This window comes from Psammomys obesus, unplaced genomic scaffold, assembly GCF_907164565.1.
Source record: "Psammomys obesus unplaced genomic scaffold, mPsaObe1.curated_primary_1811, whole genome shotgun sequence".
Classification (NCBI taxonomy): domain Eukaryota; kingdom Metazoa; phylum Chordata; class Mammalia; order Rodentia; family Muridae; genus Psammomys; species Psammomys obesus.
The window spans coordinates 1,452,250-1,472,544 of record NW_026589137.1 but is presented as its reverse complement, the minus strand read 5'-3'; the positions used below and the strand labels follow the sequence as shown (position 1 = coordinate 1,472,544).

Below are 20,295 nucleotides of genomic sequence, written 5' to 3'. Positions count from 1 at the left end.
AGGAAGACAAAGCAGCAGGTCCTGATGAGATCTGATAGGCTAGGATTAGAGGAGGACCTCCCCTATCAGAGAACTGGGGGAGGAGCATGGGAGTAGAAAAGGGAGGGAGGATAGGTTTGGGAGGAAACAAGGGAAAGGGCTACAGCTGGGATACAAAGTGAATAGATTGTAATAAATTAATAAAAATAAAATATGAAAAAAGTTTTTAGAAGATTGCTGGAAAAAATACAGTTACACTCATGCCTTCATGGACCTTTCATTTAAATGAGTGGGCAGATACTCAGAATGTAATTATGTACAAAATACTGTTGCATGTATAATTGTTTTAAACTAAAACAGTAGGTACTGTGGAAATCTATAACCAGAAAATATGTTGTGGCTCAAGGAAGCCCTTTTTGACAGATTATTTGGTTTGAGACCTAAAAAGTAAATAGAAATTATTAATTATTGCTAGAGTGTTTGATTCAGAAGTAAACACTTGTGTGTGCAAAGGTCATGAGGTGAATAAGAGCCTAGCAGTTCAAAGAACAGGACTTTGTTTTATTATATTTTACACCAACATTTATTTATCCATTATAAATGTTGATAGACATTATACTTACTTTTTAATAAAAAGAAAATATGGGGAGGAAGACTCCCCTATCAGTGGACTTAGAGAAAGGCAGGGAGGAGATGAGGGAGGACGGGTGGGATTGGGAGGGAATGAGAGAGGGGGCTACAGCTGAGTATAAAGTAAATAAACTGTAATTAATATAAAAAATAAAAACTTAATAAAAATATATCATATTTATGGAAGATTTTGATATTTGTGTTAGTTTGTGTTTGTATTTGGGAGACCTCAGCCAAATTTTATTACAGTGAATACCTCAATGAAAGTAAAACACAAGGGTTCATCTTAGATTTCCCTTGTATGCATTCTATTTTGTAGATAAATGGCTTTTTTTAACCCTTCTTTTTGTTGGTAAAATGTGTTCTTAGAGACTAGTCTTCTCAAAATTATTTAACTGAATATTTGTGGCTTCGTTACAAGCTCTTCAAATCAGATTATCTGGTGATGGGGCCCATAGATCTGCTGAAACATGCCCTTCCCCACCCCACCACTGTCAATCAATTCTTCACACTTGAAAGTCGTGGCTCTAGAATGTATGATAATTGTTAACTGGGAGAAATCATATATGTTTAAAGGACTTTGACTTGAATATGTTCATTCCTTAAAACAAGGAATCTGAGAACTTGAATACCTACTATTAATGATTTAAAAGATATCTCTTCCGTTTGTCTGTGGATAGTTCACCTTTTACTAGTTGTGTCAATACAGTTTTTCTTTATTTTTCTTCAGGACTCAACTAAAGAAATTCCTTGGGAAATCAGTAAAGAGAGCAAAGCATCTGGCCGAGGAATATGGTGAACGTGCTATAAATAAGGTTAAAAGTGTAAGAGATGAAGGTCAGTAAAATAAGGACAGAATCATCCATTAATGTATATTTTCTAAATGTAGCTTGTCATTTATAAGAAGTAATTTGTGTCAGTGAATATAAAAATGTTTATAGCCATAAGTGAGTCATTTAATTTTATGAATATGAAGGAAGATAATATATAAGTTTTAAGTATGAATTGATTCAGTATTTGGTGATATTGTTTTTGTCAGACTTTTTGACTTTTAAGGATATTTTAAGGGATTAGAGAAATGACATAGTGCTTAAGAGCACTGCTGCTCTTTCAGAAAACCCATGTTACATTTCCCAGCACTCATATGGCAGCACAGAGCTGTCTGTCCGCAGATGTGACCCCCTCCTCTGGCTCTCACAGCTACCAGGCATACATGTAGTTCACAGACATTCATGCAGACAAAACACTAATACCCATAAGAATAGAGTTGTAAAGACTTTTTTTATTAGGTAAATAATTTGGGACCAGGAAATTGTTTCATTGGGCAAAAGGGCTTGCCATGCAAGTCTGATGGGAGTCCTTGGAACTCATGCAAATGCTAGATGCTGTAGTGTGCATTTGTAATGCCAGCATTTTTATGATTATGTAGGAGATGGAGAAAGAAGAATTGTCCTTAGGTTCACAGGCCAATTAGTCTGCAGTATGTGGCACAGCAGCAGAAAGGAAAAAAAAATAAGAGAGACCTGCTTCAAAGAAGGTGGAAGAATAGAGCCACTCTCAAAAAAATGTTCTCTGATCACTACTCTTGTGCCTTGGTATGTGCATGCATCCACATCCATACACATATGCATACATATACACACACACCACACACACACACACATACATGCAACAGAACAAAACTGGGGAACAGCAAGTTGGCTCAGGGAGTAAAGGAGCTTGCTGCCAAGCCTAACAACCAGTGTTCAATCTGTATAATCTATATGACAGAAGTGCAGAACAGACTCCATATGTACCTCATGGCATGCACATGTACACACAATAAATAATGTAAAAATAGATTTTTTTTCTTAATTTGCAGAGATTGTAGCCCACTGTGCCTTTGTCATTATTGTACTCATTTGTTTTATTAATAAGTAAATTTAGTACTTATGCTGTGCCAGATTCTCTTCTAAGAATTAACATAAATAAATTAATTTAATCTCATAAGAACTCAATAAAGTGAGTATCATCATTCTCATTTTATAGGTGAGAAAACTGGATATTGATAGGTTGAATAACTTCTTTATAGTCATGGAGATTATAAATAACAGATGAATTCAAATATAACCAATCTAGCATCAGACTCCATTTTCTCATTCACTATGTTATGTCCACAGTAATGGACAAATTTCACAATGACTAGTCATATACAGCTGCTGCTCTCGACAAATAACTGGAAATATCTGGACTTAGAATACGTTAGAGAAAAGTCAGTATTTCCTTCTGCTTTCTGTACATGGCCCTGGTTCTTTAATTCTTGAACTATCATATTTTCTTTTTGTTTTTAACTAATTCAGTTTACATCTCAGTCTTAAAACCCTCCCTTATATCCTCCCATTCTCACTCTCCCTTCTGCTATTCCTTAGAATAGGGAACACCCCCCCCTACCCAGACACCCCAGCTAATCGATTTGCATGAAAATTGAGTTAGTCTTTCTCTCCTGTAGTCTGGTAGAAAAGTCCCATGGGGGAAAGCGATCAAAAAGTGGGTAAGGTAGTCCATGTCAGAGATATTTCCCACTTCCCTAACTAGTGAGCCCACATGAAGCCTAAGTTGCCCATCAGGCTTATCTTCTTGGGATCTCTGCATTGTAGTATGTCTATCCTATACTACATGACTAAAAACTACTTATAAGTGAACATATACTATTTATGTCTTTCTGGGTCTGTGCCCACAAGGAAACTTGCTAATGTAGGAAGAAGTGGCAGAAACATTTCCAAATATTTATAGAATAGGGAAGGACGCTTCATGTTAGAAGCTGGATTAAGGTGTTCAGAGACATCTGGACACCAGGTCTAGACCTTCACACTTGCCCAGACCACAGCACTTTCCTCTGTCTAAACACCACTTGTCAAATGAGTCAATCTATTCATTTATCTGAATGTGTTTGCTCATCTCCTCTATTGGACTATAAGGTCTCCGAGCTAAGAATAATGTCTGTCTTGCCCACTTCTGACTTCCAACATGTGACTCCATGTTCAGTAACTGCTCACTGCTATAATGAGTGGACGATAAATGGTGGTTTACAAGCAGCATCCTGCAGGAAAAGATGCCATATGTCTCAGCCTACAATGGGTAGCAAGCTACTCCTCCCAGAGTGGTGTGCTGGTCATTTGTAACTCTTACCACCCTCCCAGCTCCTATAATGTTATTTCTGAACAATATGGTGTGCCAGCAGTTCTTTTATTACGTATAGAAGTCATACAATTCAATACAAAAAAAATAAAATAAAATAAACAGCCCTGTAGAGATAGAAAATATTTTTAAAAACAGGTTATTTATAAAGTACTAAGGAATATATTAAAGGCTATTAACTCTCAATAGTAAATATGCAGATAAAACAAAAAATAGACAATTTAACTTCCCTATTTACTAAAAGTATACTTGATGATCAATATCTTTGAAAATATGATTGTAACTAGATATATATTAACCATTGATGATTTTTGTTGCTTTTCTCTTCAGTGTTTCATACTGATCAAGATGACCCTTCATCAAGTGATGATGAAGGAATGCCATATACAAGACCAGTTAAATTCAAGGCAGCACATGGTTTCAAAGGACCTTATGATTTTGATCAGATCAAAGTGGTGCAGGATCTTAGTGGCGAACATATGGTAATCAACCATTTCATTTTTCATGACTGGTAGGGTATTTTTTGAGGCTTCTATCAAACTCAAGAATAGTAAATTTTTGTTAACATATTTAAGTGATGAGTTTGTCTCTGAATTATTGTTTTAAGAAATAGCATTTTAGGCTGAGTGAAGTTTATAATCCCAGACTTATAATCCCAGCATTCAGAAAGCTGAGGAAGGAGGACGATGAAGTCAAGGCCAGCCTGTCCTGCATAGGTCAGCCCAATATAAAAGTGAGATTTAGAATAAGTGAATTCTAGGCTGGCCAGACACACTCCTTTAATCCCAGCACTCGGGAGGCAGAGGCAGGCAGATCTTTGAGTTCAAGGCTAGGTCTGGTATACAGAGCGAGTTCCAGGACAGCCATGGCTACACAGAGAAACCTTGTCTTGAAAAACCAAAAAAAGTAAAATAAAAAAGAATTCTGTGTTTTATTACTGTGAAAAGTATGCAGAGGGACCAAACTTTAAAGCACTTAAATTAGGAAATAGCCTGTCACTTTAAAAAAAAAAGCTTAAATATCCCCAACCATAATTTAAACAAATATTTCAGGGCTAAGAAGATGTAGAGCATTTATACAACATACAGAAAGCCCTACTTTCAATTCCTATCACTTTTATAAAAAAATAAAAATATTCAGCCAAGATTCAGAGGCTTACATTCTTTCAGAATTCACAAGTACCAGACTAGGAGTATGGTTTGGTGGTAGAATGCTTCCTTCATATCTGTGAGGTTCTGATTTGATCCCTAACACTGCAAAGAAAAAAAAATCAAGCCTACCAATGTAGATTAAAATACTCTTCAGATTGTATTACAGTTAGCTTCTGCAAATCTAAGAACACAAGGAAGATAGGAATCAAACTGTAACTTAGGTAATCTCTGCCGAGGCCTTGATCAGGGAATCAAATAAAGCAGAAATGTTGCCCTAACTACAAAGCCACATTGTAAATTTAAATTGTTGTTCGTATAAACTGATCAAATGTTTTACTCATTTACAGTGTTTTTATTTTGGAACTTACTGAATTTTCTTATACTGTATTGAGCCCATCTTTATTTCCTACTTTAAGTTAAGATATATCGGGATTAAAATGATAGGCTAGGGTCAGAAAGAAGGGGAGGAGGACCTCCCCTATCAGTGGACTTGGAGAGGGGCATGGGAGATGATGATGGAGGGAGGATGGGATTAGGAGGGAATGAGGGAGAGAGGTACAGCTGCGATACAAAGTGAATAAACTGTAATTAATATAAAAACAATGATAATATTTTTTACTATATTTTACTTTTATGGAAATGAATGCTATTTAAGTTAATTAACTGTTGGATCTAATTTAGATAATTTTTCCTAAGAATCTATAGACAAGTCATCTTTTTAGTACACATAAATGTGTGTTACAATCTTATTTGTTGGAATAAAATTTGGCCCTTCCATACTAAAGACCCCTATTCCTTATTTATTTATTTATATCTATTTATCTATCTATGTATTTACTTATTTCAGTTCTTTCAGTTTGTATCCCTGCTGTAGCTCCCTCCCTCGTCTCCTCCCAGTCCCATTCACCCTCCCTTTTCTCCCTCTATGCCCTTTCCCTATCCCCTTGATAGGGGAGGACCTCCGCCCCTTCTATTTGACCTTAGCCTAACAGGTCTAATCAGCGCTGGCTGTATCCTCTTCCTCTGTGGCCTGCCAAGGCTGCACCCCACAGGGTGAGGTGGTCAAAGAGCCATTCACTGAGTTCATGTCAGAGACAGTCCCTGCCCTCCTACTAGGGAACCCACTTGGAAACTGAACAGCCTATGGACTTCCTCTGAATAGGGAAGACTCCTATTCTTTAACACTCTTCTGAACATACAGTTGTCCAATGTTTTCAGTTTCTATGAGAGTGTAGCCATGTAATGTAGAGGAAAAATAAGTAAGACTATATTATTAAGGTACCTTGAAGTGCTTCATGCCATGTGTGCCACAGGTAGGGTAGGCTTTATTCTTTTCAGTCCTGGTAGGAGTTGTTAGTGACATTTGAGGGCTTTCTCTTATCCCTTCATGTTCAGTTAAGGGACAGATTTCCAAGCTGTGGTCTGTGCTTTTCTAAACTACATTTCTGGCTACTTAGGAACTCTCACAAATGGTACCTGAGGTTGCCCTCTGACCTCTATACACATGTTCACACACATGCATGCATATATGCAACAAAAATATTTCTAATTTTTATTAATATATAAATATAGTTCAGGATTTTTAAATTTGTTAGGTTAAACTATGGGAAATGGTATTGATCCTAAGAGACCTTTCTTCTCAAAGCTTCCGTTTGTGATACTGTAGCACCATTACACCTGTAGCCATAAGTTGTGTTAGAGAACTGACTTTTATCTTACTGTGCATAATGTGACATAACTTCAAAGGTTGAATTAAAGTAATGCCTCTTAAGCTTGTAAAGTCATTTTGAACCTTCTGTTTTCATAGGGAGCTGTTTGGACCATGAAATTTTCTCACTGTGGCCGATTACTTGCCTCAGCTGGACAAGACAATATAGTGAGGATATGGGCTTTAAAAAATGCTTTTGACTATTTCAACAATATGCGAATGAAATACAATACTGAAGGTATTTTTCATTTCTTTAAATACCTAAGTAAATCTGGCATTTTTGTGTTTTAGGTGCCATATTTTTTGAGCATCCTCGGTTCCCAAATCCTAAATACTTTGTAATCTGAAACTCATTAAACACTGGGAAAATGCTCAAAGTTTTCTAATTTTAGAAGAATTTCAGGTTTCATTTTTTTTCAGATTAGGAATGCTGAACTTATAGAGACCATACATTTTTTTAAAAACCCAACAAGCTCCAAAACCTAATAAGAAATATTCAAATGCACTTCTCTCCTTAACTTACTCATCTGTAGTAACCACTAACTTATCATATAATACTCATTATATACATGGCATGGTGTTGTGCACCTATAATCTTGACCCTCTGCAGGGTAAGGCAAGAAGGTCAACATTTCAAGGCTGACCAGGCTTACAAAGCAAGACTGTTTCAAAAAAAAATTTTTTAATGCAAACAGCAATAGCAAAAAAATCTCTAGACCTAATGAAAAAAAAATACCACAAAGCTTTTGATTTATACCTTTCCAAGTATAGTATGTAATTTTATCAATTACATCTAGAAATTTCTTGGATTCCCCTGGCAACCTTCAGTTCTATTCTAAATTAAAACGAAAGATCAAATTAAATTGGAAAAAGAATAAGAATACTATGTATACTAAGTAAAGAAAGATTAAGAAAGCAGCCATGAAAAACAAATAAAATCTGTCATAATAATGGATATATTAAAAAAAAGCTGTTACCTGACGATGAAAACCTCAGAATTTTATGAATTTATGGTAAACACTGAGTATACCTAAACAAAATATTCTTGTCATGTGATGATTTCAGAATGCAATGAAGAATTTAAGTAAGTAGAGACTCTGATTTTATGGATTACTTAGAGTTTTTAATGTAACAAACTTTATTTACAAATCACCCTTTCCCAATCATCTAAAAAGTTAAGATTTGGGAGAAAGGGAAATAGAATTAACCACTGATAAGAGAATATAGAGTGTAATTGAAGCACCAGGTGGAGGAAAAAAAGTTTCTGTAGATTCATTTAACCAGCTAGTTAGACCCTATGTTTTGGGTGTCCTTTTGTTTGTTTGTTTGTTTGTTTGTTTGAGATTTCTTAATATTAGAAATTGAAGCTAGGAACTCAAATATACTAGGCATCTATCATTAAGTACTATCATTAGGATATATTTTCAACCTCAATCTGCCTCCCACTAAAAAACTTAATTATGTCATTGTGTTTCACAGTGTTTCCCAGTCTGACCTTGGAACTCTCTTTGTAGCTCAGACACGCCTTAAATTGAAATATATTTGCCTGAAGCTTCATGAGTATTTGAGATAATGGGACTGTGCCACCAATTCTGGGGACCTTATTTTTTTTTTAACTTTTTAAATTTAATTTATTTTTTTAGTTGGTAACAATTTATTCACTCAACATCCGAGCTTTAGCCCCCCCCCCCCCCCCCCTCCCAACCTTCCTTTCCTCCCTTTTCTCCTCCCATGCCCCTCTGCAGGTCCACTGATAGGAGAGGTCCTCCTACCCTTCCTTCTAACCCTAGCCTATCAGGTCTCATCAGAACTGGCTGCTTTGTCTTCCTGTGTGGCCTGGTAAGGCTGCTCCCCACTCAGGGGGATGTGATCAAAGAACCAGCCACTGAATTCATGTCAGAGGCAGCCCCTGTTCCCTTACTAGGGAACCCACTTGGAGACTGAGCTGCCATGGGCTACATCTGAGCAGGGGTTCTAGGTTATCTCCATGCATATTCTTAGAAAACCTTTGTGAGTTTCTTTAATGTATATTGTAGTTCATAATTGAAAATGGTGATGTGTTTGACAAGACAAAGTTCTAGAGTGAGTGAGCTTTTCTTCTTCTACCTGGTCATTTTTTTCTTATTCTACCTGAGGCAAAAAGACTATTTCATTTGCCTTTAAGACCTGACTTCAGCTCAGACCCTTTCTTGGGCTTTGGTTGTTTTCCCTTATTACTTTTTACTGTGAGTAAGAATGTATTTATTATGAATTAGAAGGGTTAAGTGATATTTTGTTTACTAATTTAGGGAACTGTTTAAGCCATGTTATATAAATTGTTCTAAATGATAAAGAGAAGTATGTGAGTGCTGTGTGGTTATAGTTCATGTTTAAAAAATGTGTTTTCCCAGAGTATTATATTCTGCGACTGTCATTTCACAATATTTTTGTTGGTCGATAAGTATATATAATACATGCCTTTTTACAATTACTATGCTGTTTTTAGGCCGTGTATCACCGTCACCATCTCAGGAAAGCCTAGGTTCATCAAAATCTGACACAGACATGGGGGTATGTTCACATTTTATGGTTACTATAGTGAAATGCTATTATTTGTTTGATGCCCTAAAATAGTTTCCAGTTATTAAAAAAATGTTCTGCCAAGGTATTTGATTAAAATTAACATGTACTATTAAAAGTATTTCATCTGTTAGTATTCCCAAGTGAGAAATTTTCAGGTTTCAAGACTGCCAAATGGTGAATAAAATTATTCAAGGCACCAACCTACTGATGCATACTTAAATAAACCAATCACTTTTCCTCAGTCCAGGTTTAATATTTTTAAAATAATTGTGCCAATTTATAGTTTAATTAATTATAGTTAAGTTTTTCGAATGTCTCTTTAGTACCTCCAGGAAAGATACTTCTTAATATTGCCTTATGCTGCCTTTCTAACTCAGTTTTATTACTCTGCTGTCTGTGACTTCTACTTTCCATGCTGGTCTTTATCCTGACTATTCTTTCACATTGATTTTTTTCCCATGTTTTTGTTTTGTCCAGAATGCCCTCTCTGGATTCAGCTCAAATATCTTATGTTCTCTTATTTGTTTCCCTAAATCCAGCAGGCAACCTTATTGCTCATGTGTTTTGATAACCTATCATATGTACTTTTGTATTCATATTGTTTACTATATCTTCCTTTTCAGCTGGTTTTCCTATTTAGGTTTCGGACTAATTCTGGACATCTTACTCCATGCTGACTGCAGTAGGTGGGCAGTCAGCATTGAATTCCTGCCTCTATGATTTTATTCTAAGTTGGTCCCTTAACTGGATGCTTCCATTGTCCCTTTTTTCTATTCAAACTATGCCCATTTTTCATGGTCCACTTTTTCTCTAAAGCCTTTACTCACTAATGTATGGTGACAGTTTTAACTGTTTTGCTCTAGGAAAAAGGTCTGTTTACTAGCTCAATTTAGTATAAAGCTTCTAGGTTGTTTATTGCTTTTAAAAACAGCCTGTAATGTATAAAACTATCCTGTATATATGCTTAGCAACTTATAAATTCATAACTACTGCCAACCCCCACCTCTTATCTCTAAGTATAATTGAAATGTTAATTGAGTAAATAAATGAGAACTATTAAAATTTCTTAATAAAAAAGTTAGTCATCTTCTTATACTATTTGATATTTTTTCTTTTGAAATGAGTAATTTATTAGTTTCAAGAAAAAGTCATTTGTGATTCCTTTGACTCCTGATTGTTTCTCAAAACAGCTGAAAGAGGTCTTTATTTGATGGCTTTTAGAATTATTTTTTAACCGAACTAAAGACACAGTAGAACACAATAAGCATAGTGGAGATAATTTTCATATGCATTTTGTCTGGCTCATGGTAGTGATATCTTTCCCCTTTTGAACTGCTTTCACATGTTTTCTCATCATGTGAAATAGGGTAGAAAAGGACCTTCTGAACAATTGAGCAGAGAAAGATGAGCCAAGGTCACTCACCTACTCACTAGCAGTGTTCCTAAGCCTAGAATTCTGACTCCTATGATGTTTATCTTGATTCCCAAAAGTAGCTCAGAAAGTGTAAGGAAGATGCATGCTTAGCTTTCCCTGCTGTCTAAAGGCTTAAAGACTTGTAGAGCTGACTTTAGCAGGGACCTGTAGCCTTCCCAATTTCAGGAATATATAGTTGGCAATTCTGTGTAAAATTTCTTCAATATTTTAAGTGCTATAAATTTTAAGTGTGCTTCTTCATCTAGAAATTAGCAGTTTCTTGGGTAAGTTTTTGTTCAATATACTTAATTGGTGGAGTATCAGTAAATATTAATTACACTTAACTGCTACTTAAAATTTTGGGGTGCAGAATAGATCATTAAAATGCTTTGTGGGGAGTAGATCATTAGACTCTTGAACTTCAATAAAGGTATCTATCAGTCTAGAAGGGATTGAGAAACTTTGAGTGATGTTTGTATATAGAGCATTTCATAAATCTGTAGTGCTACTAATAACTATTTTACAGATAAATAAAAAGAAAGCTTTGAAATAGTAACAGTTTCACAGTTGATAAATATAGCATCAAAATTAGTACACAGCTTTATCTCTACAATGCTCTTAAGAATTATTCTGCACTAGTTGCCATCTTGATATCTGGGACTTTGTCTTGATTCCATCCAAAAAAATTTGAGTTCCTACCACATATGAATGACTTTTGAAAGAACTATGAAAACAGTAAACAAGGAAAGAAGACAAAGCTGTGATATAAAGATTACATGGAAGAATATAATTTTATAAGACACATTATTGAGGCCCTGCAAAATGGTTCAGTAGACAAAGGTGCTTAGACTACTAAGCCTTATATCCAGAGTTGGAGCCCCAGGACCAACATACTAGAAAGAAACAACTCCCATGAGTTGTGCTCTTACTTGCATGCACTCATACATGTACACAAATAGATGTAATAAAAAACATTTTAAGGATACTTTACTGAGTTATGACATACAAAAGCCACATATACTTAACATATATAATTTAGTGAGTTAGGAAATAAATGTACAACCATGAAAGCATAAACACAGTGAATGCCAAAAATCTATTCATCAACTTCAGTTGTTTCCTCATTCCCCTTGTTTATTGATTTCTGTGATAAGAATTTTTAAACTATCAATCTTTAAGTTTTTAAGTGTACAACAGTATTATTAATCATAATCATTGTTCTTTGTTCTCTAGTACTTACTAATGTTGTACAACTGAAACTTTATACACTTTGACTAATACTGATTTCTCTTGCCCATGAGCCCTGTCAACCACCATCTGCTTCTGTGAAAGGAACTATGTTACATTCATCATTTAAGTGGTGGCATATTCTGTTTGCCCTTTTGTATCTGTCTTATTTTACTTACATTCTAAGTTCGTACTTGTTATCACAAATGGCAGCATTTTTCTTTTAGAATAAATAGAATTCTATGATGTTTATAAGCCACATTTTCTTTTTTATTAATTACAGTTTATTCACTTTGTATCCCAGCTGTAGCCCCTTCCCTCATTCCCTTCCAATCCCACCCTCCCTCATCTCCTCCCATGTCCTTCTCTAAGTCCACTGATAGGGGAGGTCTTCCTCCCCTTCCATCTGACCCTAGCTTATCAGGTCTCATCAGGACTGGCTGCAGTGTCCTCCTCTGTGGCCTGGCTAGCCTGCTCCTCCCTCAGGGGGAGGTGGGCAAAGAGCCAGCCACTGAGTTCATGTCAGAGACAGTCAAAGTTCCCCTTACTAGGGCACCCATTTGGAGACTGAGCTGCCATGGGCTACATCTGAGCAGGGGTTCTAGCTTATATCCATGAATGGATCTTAATTGGAGTATCAGTCTCAGAAAAGACACCTGGGACCAGATTTTTTTGGTTCTGTTGCTCTCCTTGTGGAGCTCCTGTCCTCTGCAGTTCTTACTATCTCCCCTTTCTTTCATAAGATTCCGTGCACTCTGCCCAAAGTTTGGTTATGAGGCTCAGCATCTGCTTTGTTACACTGCTGGGTTGAGTCTTTCAGAGGCCCTCCGGGGTAGGCTCCTGTCCTGTTTCCTGTTTTCTCTTCTTCCAGTGTCCATCCTGTTTGTCTTTCTAAGTGAGGATTGATCATCTTACCCAGGGTTCTGCTTCTTGCTTACCTTCTTTAGGTGTACAGATTATAGTATATTTATCCTATATTGTATGGCTAGTATCCACTTATAAGTGAGTATATTCCATGTATGTCTCTCTGCTTCTGGGATACCTCACTCAAGATGATGTTTTTTAGGTCCCACCATTTGCCAGCAAATTTCATTATTTCCTTGTTTTTAATTGCTGAGTAGTATTCCATTGTGTAAATGTATCACAATTTCTGTATCCCTTCCTCAGTTGAGGGACATCTGGGTTGTTTCCAGGTTCTGTCTAAAACAAATAAATCTGCTACAGGCATGGTTGAGCAAATGTCCTTGTTGTGTACTTGAGCATATTTTGGATATAGGCCTACAGGAGGTATAGCTGAATCTTGAGTAATCACTATTCCTAATTGTCTGAGAAAGCGCCAGATTGATATCCAAAGTGGTTGTACAAGTTTACATTCCCACCCGCAATGGAGTAGGGTTCCCCTTTCACCACAACCTCTCCAGCATGTGTTGTCACTTGAGTTTTTTATCTTAGCCATTCTGATGGGTGTAAGGTGAAATCTCAGGGTCATTTTGATTTGCCTTTCCTTGATGACTAAGGATATTGAACATCTTTTATCTATTTCTTTATTCAAGGACATTTTCACACGTGTTGGCTGCAGTGAACACAATAGTGCAAATCTTTTACATCCTGACTTTAACTCCTTTGGATGTACATCGGGAAATGTGATTACTAGATCATATGAGAACTCTATTTTAAATTTCCTGAGGGATGTCCATACTACATTCCTGGTGGCTGAACTGACCAATATTCTTACCAGCAGTATATAGAGTTAGATTTTCTCCAAATTCTTGCCAGCTTTTATCTATATTTTGTTTATAGATCATTTTTTTCATATAATATATTCCAATAATCGTTTCTCCTCCCTCATCTCCTCTGATATCCTCCCTACCTTTCCACCCATACAACTTCATGCCATCTATCCCTCTCGTTTTTAGAAAACAAACAAGTAATTTTTTTAAAAGAAGTTAAAAAAAAAAACACAAAGCACAAGAAACACATACACAAATAAAACTGATAAGAATACAAAACCAGAAACCAAAGTATACAAGCAAAAGACTAGTGAGGTTAAAAAAAATTTCCAAACAAAGCAATGTGAGACAAAACTCTCCAAAAATACCGTTGAGTTCATTTTCTGTTGTGCAAAAAGTGTGAAGGTGGTAAAGTATTGATCCTTTTTATATCTAGAAGGTGGTATAGCAGGTCTATTGTGTTCAAGAAAAAGCATCTATATCTAGATAGTCAGTGGGCAAGAGGGAAAGTAACAGAAACATAGATCATATAGAATATGTGGGTGCTGGGAATCAAACCTGGGTCCTCTTGAAGAGGAGCCAGTGCTCTTAAACTTTGAGACTTCTCTCCAGCCCAAGGAGACATTTTTAAATAATCAAGAAACCAGTTAAACATCCAAATTTGAAATCTAAAACATTTTGTGTATCAATATGATACTGTAAGTAGAAAGTTCCACATCATGAAAACTTTTTTCATGTACAAGATGATTAAAAATGCATCTGGTGTAGTGGTGCATGTCTTTACACCCTGCACTTGAGACAGAGACAGGAGGATCTCTGAGTTTGAGTCCAGTCTGGTCTACAAGGTGAGTTCTAAGACAACCAGGGCTACACAGAGAAATCCTGTATTAAAAACAAAACAAAACAAAAAATATTAAAAATATTGAGAGTCTGGAGGGCTGGATTAGATCTCCACTACCGAAAAGTCATGGAGAGGAAAAATCAATGTCTGAAGAAAAGAGACCTGGTGGTGGGTAGGGGCCAGGGTCTAGACAGATGGTTCAAAATACTTTTTGCTCTTGCAGAGGATATGGATTCAGTTTTTGGCACTGACATGGTGGCTAACAACTTTCCCTAACTCCAAAGCCATGGTACCTAGAACCCTCTTCTGACCTTCACAGCATTCATCATATTCTTGGTATACATACATACATACATGCATGCATACATACCTACATATAGGCCAAACTTTACTTACACACATAAAATAAAACAAATAAATCTGTTTTTAATTAAAGAAGCCTGCAGTTGCTGTTAGGGGGAATGTGTTTAAGCATTAATGAGAAATAAATAACTATTTAGCAAGAACTTGACTTTTATGTAATGAGGCAAGAATATTAATGTCTTTTATCAGGACTAACTAGTCGAAGTAAAATTTGGGGAAGAAGTTGATATTTAGAAGTGATTGGTAAAAAGTCCAAAGCTCAGTGTTCTAGTCTGCCTGCATGGTTCCTGTGAAGATGTTTTTATAACTCTTAAAGTTCTGTATAGGACTGGAGGTACAGTACAGTATTGAGAGTTCTTGTCTAGCATGCATGAGACCCTACTGTCCATCCCTAGCACCAAAAGTCAAGCTCCAGTATAAACAAATAATAGTCATACCTTACTGTCCTAATTGAGGCCCTCATTTTTCCTATATTTTGATTATTTTCGTTATTAAAATATATCATTTTCCTCATTCTCTTTCCTTATTCTACCCCTCCCCCCCCCGACACACACACATACACATTGCTTCCTCTCAAATTCCTGGCCTCTTTTTCTTTAATTATTCTCTCTCTCTCTCTCTCTCTCTCTCTCTCTCTCTCTCTCCCTCTCATAAATATTTTAATTTAACCTGTTTAGTACGGATAGTGTTGTTTATGTACACATGAATTCAGGGTTGAGCACTTGGTATCATACACGCAATCAAGGAGGCTCATCTCCTCTCTCAACATTATTACTTTCCTACAGTTGTTTGTCTTGAGGTAAGATCTCATGACATCTCCCCCTTCCTCATTGCATTGTTATAGATACAGCAATAGCTGCACACTGACCACTTGAACACCAAACTCAGATTGGTGGAAGTTTATTGAAAGCTGAACAAACACGGACCAGTCAGGGCCAATCAGGACTTGGGAGCCAGACTATGATGCTGGTCTGTTTCTAAGGCAGTTTTTTAATAGTACTTTCCTAAACTATGAAAGGTAGTCCTCAGGGAGGAAGCTTTCAGGTCAAATCCAGATCATATGCTCCAAGACCTGTATCTGAAGTCAAAATTGCATTCTTATACTTTATTTTTCCTGCTCTCCTTGCTCCATTTAAACAATATTTGACATTGTTCAGTTTTCTTTCTAAAGCTCCAGTCAGATCTTGTTACTTTTCAGAATTCAGCATTGGTTCTCCATGGTCTTATACCACCTAAAATTTTGAGGTCAAGTTTGAGATCCTTTGTGAGGTGGTCTCAAAAGTCTGTTTCTACACTAGTAACTTTTTTATAATTCCATGAACTTTTATCTCCATCCTCATTCTAGCCATTCTTCCCTAAACATATAGGATTAGCTGGAACTCTATAGTTTTTCTCATGCTATATGCTCTAAAGCAATTGAAAGATAAATCTGGATTTTTTAGTTAGATAACATATTCTGCCTTTATTCTTTTGTTCACAGGTTGTTGTGTGACCTTTTAATATGTTGTTTTAACCTCTTAGGCCCGCAGGTTTTTTTCTTGATGTCTTCATAGTCATAGTGTTAATAACTATTTCAAAGAGTTGCTAGGATTCATTCAGATGATAAATACACAAAGCATGCAATAACTAATTTTGACATGCATATATGGCATTATTTTCTACACACTTCTGTAAAATTACAGACACCTAACTAAAAATGGCTGAAATAACGAAGAAGTGAGTCAAGAGGTAATGCTCCTCAGGGCTAGTTAGCTCAGTAGTATCACTAGGGATACAGGATTCCATCAACTTTCTGTTTTTTACTCTCTTTTTATCTTGGGCCTTTCCCTGCCTTCTGGTCCTAAGAAGATAGCAACTGTCTTAAGTGTCACAAGGGAATGTTCAAAGACAAGAAAAAGGATAAAGTCTCTTAAGTGAGCTATGTTGAACACACCCTGTGGCTAAACTAGTCATCCTTGGGAAATGGAGTGAGCTAATCTTTAATGAGTTTAGCCCAGTCATGACTCACTCCCTGGTCTTGTTTCTCCTGAAGAAACAGATGCTAAGAAAAGGACAAAGGAAGGGGCTGCCTTAGAGAAGGGAAAGAGTATGGTACTAGGGCATATTGCCCCAAGAATAATTCTAATTTGTTATTTCATGGAGAGAAAGAAAAGTGGTAAGTAATAAATGAGCATAAACAGGGTGCTTTGGGTGACTTGAGATTTAAGTTAGGCATCATACACATTGATGAGAGAACAGTTGTGTGTGAAAAGTCTGAAGTTCTTGTTTTGATAGCATTATATCTCAGTTTTAAAGTTTGTTTTATGTCTACCTAGGTATGTGGTGGAACTGATGAAGACCCAGATGACAAAAATGCACCATTTCGGCAGCGGCCATTTTGCAAATATAAAGGACATACTGCTGATCTCCTTGATCTTTCATGGTCTAAAGTAAGACATTATTATTTGAATTATGCATTAATCTGTATGACTTTGACATTAGTATTTTAAAATGTCTTATTTGTGTGATTATCATCACACTAGCAAACTTTGGCTGTCCTCATTGTGAAAGTTTTTACAAGTTAATCTAAGTTCTAAAAACAGGAATTTCAACTAAATTTGATACTGCATAACAATTTAGAACTCTATGTATTATTTGCTATTTGCTTTTTATATGCAGTGATTTTCAAAAAAAATAATCCTTAATGAAATGAATATGACTTCAGCTACAGAGATCAAGTCTGGTCTATCTTTAAGCCTTCTTTAAAGCTAATTTGCTCCCTTCATGGAGTTATTCATTTTTCATTAACAATTCATTTTATGAAATTTTTCCCATAGGGCAATATTATATCAGAAGTAATGGGACAATTGTGCCACTGAATACCTCAACAGTTTTCTAAAACATTAGGATGTTTCATATTTTAAATAAGGTATTTAAACATGAGACACCATAGAATTTTTCTTGATACCTTAAATTTTGTCAGTAATCATAATCTAAACTATATTTAGAATTTAAGAAAGAAGCTAATCAAGAAGGAGGACCCGGGGTAAGATGATCAATCCTCACTTAGAAAGACAAATGCGATGGGCATTGAAAGAAGGAGAAAACAAGAAACAGGACAGGAGCCTACCCCGGAGGGCCTCTGAAAGACTCTACCTAGCAGTGTATCAAAGCAGATGCTGAGCCTCATAACCAAACTTTGGGCAGAGTGCACGGAATCTTATGAAAGAAAGGGGAGATAGTAAGAACTGCAGAGGACAGGAGCTCCACAAGGAGAGCAACAGAACCAAAAAAAAAATCTGGTCCCAGGTGTCTTTTCTGAGACTGATACTCCAATTAAGATCCATTCATGGATATAAGCTAGAACCCCTGCTCAGATGTAGCCCATGGCAGCTCAGTCTCCAAATGGGTGCCCTAGTAAGGGGAACTTTGACTGTCTCTGACATGAACTCAGTGGCTGGCTCTTTGCCCACCTCCCCCTGAGGGAGGAGCAGGCTAGCCAGGCCACAGAGGAGGACACTGCAGCCAGTCCTGATGAGACCTGATAAGCTAGGGTCAGATGGAAGGGGAGGAAGACCTCCCCTATCAGTGGACTTAGAGAAGGACATGGGAGGAGATGAGGGAGGGTGGGATTGGAAGGGAAAGAGGGAAGGGGCTACAGCTGGGATACAAAGCGAATAAAATGTAATTAATGGAAAAAATAAAAATTTAAATAAAAAAGTATTAAAAGTTATAAGTTTTCCTCTAATAATTATCTTTAATGAATTTCCTAGTTTGAGTACATAGTATTTTTAATGCTATTTTATATATTGTACAATTTTGTTTCAATTTCTTCTTTAAATGTTATTTTTAAGTTCATATATAAAGTTTATATAGAGATCCTTATAACATTTACTTCTTAGGTTAACTATCGTATTTCACTGTCAACCAAAAATGCTTTACTACCCCGTTTTACAAAATTTAAGATTGTCTTGGTAATTTAAATGTCCAATGAATAAAAAAAAAATCCAAATGTGTTTGAAAACAAAAAGAAAGAAAGAAAATAATATTTAAACAACTTGAGTTGAGAAAAATGAATTGCATTAACTAGACAGTAATATCTGGGATACAAGTGGTACCCATATATTTTAATTATGTCATTAAAAGTTATTAGCACAGAGATATTAATGGTAAATTAAATCAAGCTGCTCCTAAGCTCTTCTTGCTTGCTTGCTTGCTTGCTTGCTTGCTTATGTCATTGAGGCTTTGTCTCTGTAGCTATGGGTGGGCTGACACTCACTCTGTGACCCAGGTTGGTGTCATACTCACTGTGAACCTCCTGTCTTTGCCTCTGCTTCTGCCTACCAAGTACTGAGATCATGTAGGTTTTGATCAACATTTCCTACTATGCACCAACTTTGAATAGTCCATTTGTTAATTGCCAATTCTCTTTAGATGTTCTGGGTGTTTTATGTAACCCTTCTGTCATAATATTTCTCTCTATCTCTCTCTCTCTCCCTCTCTATCCCTCCCACCTTCCCTCCCTTCTTTTGTCCCTCCGTCCCTCTCTTCCCCCTCCCCTTTTACCTTCCCCCTCTCCCTCCTAGTCTGCTTTTTAAAAGAAATATCTTACAAACTTGACCTGAGTTTGATCTCAAAAGAAACAGTGAAAAAGAAAAGCCAGGTATAATGGCACACATTTATAATTTGAGCACTGGACAGGAAGAGACAGGTAGACTCATGAGGCTCTCTGGTAAGCCAGGCTAGCCTTCTTGGAAAGTTCTAGACCAGTAAAATACTCAGTCTCATAAAATGAGTAGCACATCAGAACAACACCTAAGGTTGTCTACTGTCCTCTACATGCATATACACAAGTGTACATGCATATACACGAAAACAAAAAGAAACAGAGCCGGTTTTTTTAAAAAAAATCTGAAGTTTTAGTCTTAAATTTTTTAAAATTACAGGTATTCATTCATTCTTTCATTCATTTATTTAATTTGTTACATGCACCTGTGTGCATATGTGCCAAGGTGTGTATATGTAAGCCAGAGAAGAACAAGTCGAATTCAGTTCTTTCCTACAGTTCGTGTCCCAGTGATTGTACTCGGGTCATCAAGCTTAATAGTAAAGCACCTTTGCCCTCTGAGCCATCTTGCTCTCCCAAGAACCATTTATCATATAAACAGAGTTTTATTTCTGACAGTTGTTATATTTTAGTTGATACATGACAAGATATATATATTAATGAACGATAATATGATAATTTAATATGTGTATATAATAGAAAATGTTTTAAAAAACAGGTAATTGACATCTATCTCAAAAGATTTACCATTTTGTATTTGGTGCCTGCAGACTCCTTTTTTCCACTTGTTTTGAAAATCTATACTAAATTCTTATAGATTATAGACACTATCCTGTACTGTGGAATACTAGAATGTATTCCTCTTACTTAATTGCATTTTGGTGCAAAATTAAGCAGACTCAGCAGGTCTTTGTGTGTGAGTGTGTGTGTGTGTGTGTGTGTGTGTGTGTGTGTGTGTGTGTGTGTG

General features: G+C 36.3%; 1 protein-coding gene across 2 annotated transcripts in view; it reads left to right on the top strand.

The window, feature by feature from the left end:
* The window catches only part of Wdr44 (WD repeat domain 44), a 111,183-nt gene that overhangs the window by 77,945 nt on the left and 12,943 nt on the right, over positions 1-20,295 (top strand). For both annotated transcript variants that reach the window (XM_055604987.1, XM_055604988.1), the window contains 5 exons: positions 1,340-1,446; positions 4,117-4,268; positions 6,745-6,883; positions 9,131-9,195; positions 17,098-17,211. In XM_055604987.1, coding sequence (XP_055460962.1) covers positions 1,340-1,446; positions 4,117-4,268; positions 6,745-6,883; positions 9,131-9,195; positions 17,098-17,211 — 577 coding nt within the window. The remainder of the gene's footprint in view (positions 1-1,339; positions 1,447-4,116; positions 4,269-6,744; positions 6,884-9,130; positions 9,196-17,097; positions 17,212-20,295) is intronic.